This window comes from Adiantum capillus-veneris, chromosome 2, assembly GCF_014529385.1.
Source record: "Adiantum capillus-veneris isolate H3 chromosome 2, ASM1452938v2, whole genome shotgun sequence".
NCBI classification, from domain to species: Eukaryota; Viridiplantae; Streptophyta; class Polypodiopsida; order Polypodiales; family Pteridaceae; genus Adiantum; species Adiantum capillus-veneris.
This window is the reverse complement of record NC_140932.1, coordinates 86,620,818-86,626,817: the sequence shown is the minus strand read 5'-3', so window position 1 is coordinate 86,626,817 and position 6,000 is coordinate 86,620,818. Positions and strand designations below refer to the sequence as shown.

At 39.8% G+C, this 6,000-nt stretch overlaps 1 protein-coding gene across 1 annotated transcript; it reads left to right on the top strand.

The window, feature by feature from the left end:
- Positions 1-1,665: 1,665 nt before the first annotated feature.
- LOC147463122 (histone H4-like) lies at positions 1,666-2,263 on the top strand. The gene has a single exon (XM_086528066.1). The coding sequence runs from the start codon at positions 1,709-1,711 to the stop codon at positions 2,018-2,020; it is 312 nt and encodes a 103-aa protein (XP_086384192.1). The 5' UTR covers positions 1,666-1,708; the 3' UTR covers positions 2,021-2,263.
- Positions 2,264-6,000: the final 3,737 nt, after the last annotated feature.

Sequence of the window (6,000 nt, the reverse complement as noted above, 5' to 3'; positions counted from 1 at the left end):
GTGGAGCTCTTAGTGAGGATTCAAAATTGCCTCACCACTCCTTATTGTTCTATATGATCAAAAGAATAGATAAGGTTAGTACAATTAGTGTGATGGGTATTTGGCCAGTTGTCTTGAACCCTAACAATAGTGCTACTAATCAATTATTACCTTCACAGTTAGGGTTTCTAGGTGCTTGATACAAGTATGGTAAGGTCTATGATGCTTTATGCTAGTTGGGCATCCTCCTTGAGTACATGTTTGTTTAGTCATTTGAAGATAATTTAATTTAACTAGGTCCACTTCAAGAGAATGGCAACCACGTATATCTTAAAATGATCTCTCATAGCTCTAGGCATACAAAGACACACTCAAATAAGTTCTTTCCTTTTCATTTGGATTTCTTTTAGGTGTTAATGATTGAATGCTTAGTAATTATTTTTCAAAATAAGACATCATTAATCTTTGAATCTATGCATACTTTATCATTCTTTAGTGGCTTAAAAAAATTTAGTGTTTGAGCGTATTGTTCTTATAGCTATGCTGCTAGCCTAACCTATGTTCTAGAAATCATATTAAGGTGGAGATAGATAAGTCTTCATCTCCAAATGCAGGCCAAATGCATAGGGTGTAGGTGCTTGCCGTATATCTTTCTTATGTATGAATATCAACGTATTGGCACTAAGATTACTTTGGCAATTGTGAAATAAATAACTTTGGAACTACACGTACTTAGGGGATTCACGAGTGTGTATGCAAAGTGCAAGGTATGTCCAATTGGGCAAAGGAGCCCTTGGTTTTGTCATTGAATAGGTATGCAAGGCTTCTAACAATACGTTGGGGGGTTAGCTTTACCTAGCACAACATGATGCTCCCATTTAAACAACTTTGTGCTGGTTTTTGTTATGCATCCGCATGAGCACAACATGATGCTCCCATTTAAACAATGTTGTGTTGGTTTCTCATACATCCGCATGCTGTGGGAGTCTTAAAAAGAGTATCAAGAAGTTTTTTCTTTTTAATGGGTGTACCCATAATATTTTTATTGTGTAAGTATTATGGTTAATGCGAATATTTTGAGGTGATTATAAGATAAAAGTAGCAATCTAGGTGGTGTGTGGAATCGTTAAATGAACATAAAAAATTAACTTTTGTTTTGTTTATGTACTGGATAAAGAGTGCTGTTATATGTGCCTCCTTTCTTTCCAACTGAACTCTTGCAAACGAGTCGAAGAAATCTTTTGAGAAATCCATGGACTTGATTGATTTGGAAGCCATTAACAATAAAACATTCCATGGGATGGAGCTTTATTATGGTATCCCCTTGTGTTGTCCCTTATCTAATGATGCCACATGTGCACTACTAGTTTCCACGTCCTTTGAAACCCGTTGGGCGTGTTGACTCATACTCACCCCATATGCATGTATATTGAGCTGGGTTACGAGAACAATTCTACCTCAACAATTTGGTAGAGAGAGAAGTTGACACTTTATCCATGATGTGTGAACCTGGTTTCTACGTGGTGCGCACATTTGAGCCTCCCCTAAACTTTTGTCTTCGGAGAGAGGTAAAGAAGTGAGGAACGTCCGATTACTAGTTAAATCGGACGGTCAAAAAGGAGCACGGCGGATCCAAGTGGCGGATCAACGGAGTGTTAAAGCCTGAACTGCTTCCGACCAGCAATCTTCGCCTGGGTATTTGCCTCGTCAGTTCAGAAGCAGCGCAATAATGTCGGGACGCGGCAAGGGTGGCAAGGGGCTCGGCAAAGGAGGGGCTAAGCGCCATCGCAAGGTCCTGCGTGACAATATCCAAGGTATCACCAAGCCTGCCATCCGGCGCCTCGCTCGCAGAGGTGGCGTGAAGCGCATCAGTGGCCTCATTTACGAAGAGACTCGTGGCGTGCTCAAAATCTTCCTCGAGAACGTCATCAGAGATGTTGTCACCTACACAGAACATGCCCGCCGTAAGACTGTTACTGCCATGGATGTGGTGTATGCCTTGAAGCGCCAAGGCAGAACTCTCTATGGGTTTGGGGGCTAGGCTTTGCGTCCACCTTCTTGTAGTGTTGCCTGCTCATGGAGATGCTCCTTCTCCTTTCAGACAATTGTTAACCCTTAAAATGAGGGTTTTCCTTATTCTGATTATTAGGGTTTCATGACTGAGGTTCATCCGTCAGTGATTCAGGGATCAATAATGATGCCACAGCACAATCAGAATCCTTGAGTGAATAGACAGGCATTGTATATATCTTTGTTGAATGGAATACAATATCTTGTGGCTGTCTCTAATTCCTTTATCTGCAGTTGTTTATTGTGGTTACAATCGTCTGTTCAATTTGTGGAATCCTGGTTCTTCACGAAATCGGTTAGATTCTTTATTCAGCTGAGTCAAAGTGTGTTATGGTAGGTATTGAAAAAAGTGAGGCTCTCAACCCCCATATCCCAGTAACTAGTCGTTGATCTATTGTGCAGTTTTGGGTTGTTAATAACTATTTTCTGCACGGTTTGGTGTACAAACCTTTAGAATATTTGTGGAATGCTCATCACTCTTTGGAACTCCCCAGGATGGATGATGGCTCTAGCAATTCGGCATAATTCTTGCATGTTTGCTCTATCAAGCTAGCTTTCCTGGCTTTTGTCTACATAACACGTGCATGGTAGGTCTAGATATTTGAGTTGTGCTGCAGGAAATGCCACCCACAGGCCTGGAAATGGTGTTTTAGTGTTTCTTGTGCTTGGAGAAATTTCTGTGCAGTTTGAAACGTCAGGCGTCCAGACTTTAGGCAAGCCTTGCCATGTCACCAAGTCTTGTAACAAATTAGAAAGCGAGAGAGGTAATTGACAAAGAGTTTAATGTTGTGAGTTTTTTGAGAGTGAGTTGAGAGGCATCAACAAAATGCGATTTATATTGCTTCAATTGTCTGAAGGCTTTTGTTGAAGAGGAAATGGATGTGGAAGTTGGTCACTTGAGCCAATGTAACCATTTTTTGTATTTGAGATGTCATTTTTGGGCTGATTTATAATGCACAATTTGAGTGTACCCTTGCAGGTTTGAGGTTTTTGTCTTTGCTGTTTCTGCATGGTTTTGTAGGTGGACGTTTCTTTGGAAATGTTTCATGCGACATAGTATTTGAGTTTTCCTTTATTCACACCAAGGAAGATGAATTGACATGGGAGGGCTGTGGTTGAATCAATAGAATCAATTGACATGGGAGGGCTGTGGTTGAATCAATAGAATCAATTGACATGGGAGGGCTGTGGTTGAATCAATAGAATCAATTGTGAACATGATGGAATTGATCAATGAGATAGTCCCAAGTCTTGGTAAGCTAATAAGTCCAAATGCCAACAAAAAATGGCTGTCGTATAGTAAGTATTTGACAAACTAGTGTCTCCCATCTTTGCTAAATTCAAAAAAGTTAGAATTGCATCTTGTAAACTCCTAGGTCGATAGTTGATAGTTAATGTAAATGCCAAAAAACATGGTAGCAATAGTGTGAGGTATATAATCTTAACACCATGCTCTAACCATCCTAGAGATGCACACTTGTTTGATTGTCTCCAAGGGTTTGAAAAAGTTTAACCTTTGTCAAAGCAGCTTGGTGCAAGAACTCATTGGCATGCAAGTCCAACCCAAGAATATGAAAAAAAACATAGTACATGTGTTTGCATGGAACATCGATCTTTTTCGATTCTCTTTTGGAAGTCTTCACATGTGCATCGTGGAAAATTTGAGAGTTGTGATCGAGTATGCGATTCCCTTTGCTTTGGACCCCTTTGTGTTTACGGGTGCTAACACAGAAAACATGTGCTTCATTGCACACAATAATCACTTTTTTTACCAACTCTGCTTCAAGGGTGCTTTCAAGTCACTCTTGGTTTGAAAATCTTGTCAGCTTTGATCTCCATTTAACAAGCTTACCATCCTTATACATAGGTCGGAAGAAGGCATTGGGAACTCTTTTTTTTGCTGTCAAACCACTATCCAAATCTGTAGCTTTTGTTGCTATTGAAGGATAAATCCATTTGCTTGCAAGCGCTTTGCCTTATTTGACAACAACTGTGTTCCTTGTGCTACAAGCCAAACACTTGGAGTTAAGCAAGCACGTGTCATATTGGCATATGGACATAATTGCTGCTACTAGCGAATAAAAATCAACAAACAAAGGGTGAAAATCTCATGCCCATGAGACTCCAAAGAGCTGAAAAATGCAACAATGGAACTACAAAAAAAATTCAAAATACAAGAAGTATAGATGTGGTTGTTTTGGTTGCCATTTACCAAAGGCTTCACGAAACCTTGCAAATTTTGACAAGATCTTTTCTCCCATTGTCCAAATGACCTTTCTTTGGATAGTACTTGCTTTGTTGCTTTGTTTTCCATAGAGAACATTTTCTTGCTCTTGGATCTTCATGAGGACATTTATAGGTAGCAACCAAAGGTTTTTTTTGTGAGGCAAGGAGTATTTGGTGTGTGTAACGTAAGCAAAACCTAGGCATCAAAGCCTCTCACCAAGAGCACTTGTGGGGCTCTTGCGAGGAGCTTTCTACATAGGAGCACTACAATAGACTAACCACCTAACCATAATAGTCTCTCTTATTAAGATTAGGCCTTGGCCATTCACACTTGGACAACCACTGACTGAGCATGTGGTGCACTAGGCTACACATCTGTGTGACCATCCCAAGCCTCCTAATATCTGTGTGGTCATCTAGCCCTAACATGGACTCCATCCCTTAGCTCTGCATGAGCAGTGTGCAGATAGGAGAAGTGAGCGCTTAGGGTTGATACATAGTGACATTTGTTGTCCTATGCCTAGCATATGATCTGGGGGTGCTTCTTATCTTGCCACATTCATAGATGACTATTCTCACAAAGTTTGGGTTTATCCTCTTAAACACAAGGATCAAGTGCTTGATGCATTTGAAAAATTTGTCTCATTAGTTGAGAGCCAGAGTGGAAAGAAGGTCAAGTGCTTATGCGTATTGACATATGGTGGGGAATATGTTTCAAAGTCTTTTCAAGACTTTTGTGATCCAAAGGGAATCAAACATGAGTTGACTGCTCCTTAAAATCCTCCACAAAATGGTGGTTGCAAAGAGGAATACAAAACAATACTAGACAAAGTCAAATTTATGTTGTTTGATGTACCCGAAGACGGAAGTACTTGCTACAATATTTCATCTCATGGATAGGTCGCCTAATCATGTACTAGACGAGTATGTTTTAGAGATGCTTTGGTCTAAAAAGGTTAATTCTTATGAACATCTTTGAGTTTTTTGGCTGTGAACAATTTTTGTCATGTTCTTAAGAATAAGCATAACAAGCTTGATCCCAGGTCAAGGAAATGTACATTCTTGGGTTATGGCAAGTTTGATGAGATGGGATATCATCTTTGGGATCCTAAATCCAAAAATATTGTTTGCATTGATGATGTGTACTTCACTGAGTAGAAGATGCATAAAAAACATATACCTAATGTTGAGATTCGACATGTGGTGATTCAAGAGGATGCCAAATAGTGCATGAAAGAGTATGTAATTTGCCTGAACGAAAACCACATGGAAAACCCTTCTTTATTAGAAGAAAGAGTGGAACAACCTAATGTGCCTAAGTTAAGGAGATATTCTCAGGTTTCTTTTGTGACTCTAGGGACTGGAGGATGCAACTTTTCATCCAAACGTGCCCTATATAGGCCTTGACTTGCTAATAATAGAGACCCCATGTATCGCATGTCTATCTTGGCCCTTGGCGTGCGTGGTTTTACCCTAGGCCTGACATTACTCCCCCCTTGGAGAAGCGTTTTTGTCCTTTAAAAAAATATGGTTGTATCTTCATAAGAATACTAATGTTTTCCACAATGGCATCCTTTAGGGATCCAATTGTTCATTTGATCACAACATGGTTCAGTAGAAGGTTCAATGGAATCAAGAATAACATCTTGATTTTCTACATTGTTGTCCCTTTGCAATTGTTTTTTGTAACTGGCCCATATCTAACATTAGTGTATAAACTCTATC

Coding starts and splice junctions, on each gene's coding strand:
- LOC147463122 (XM_086528066.1), top strand. CDS start 1,709: ATGTCGGGACGCGGCAAGGGTGGCAAGGGGCTCGGCAAAGGAGGGGCT.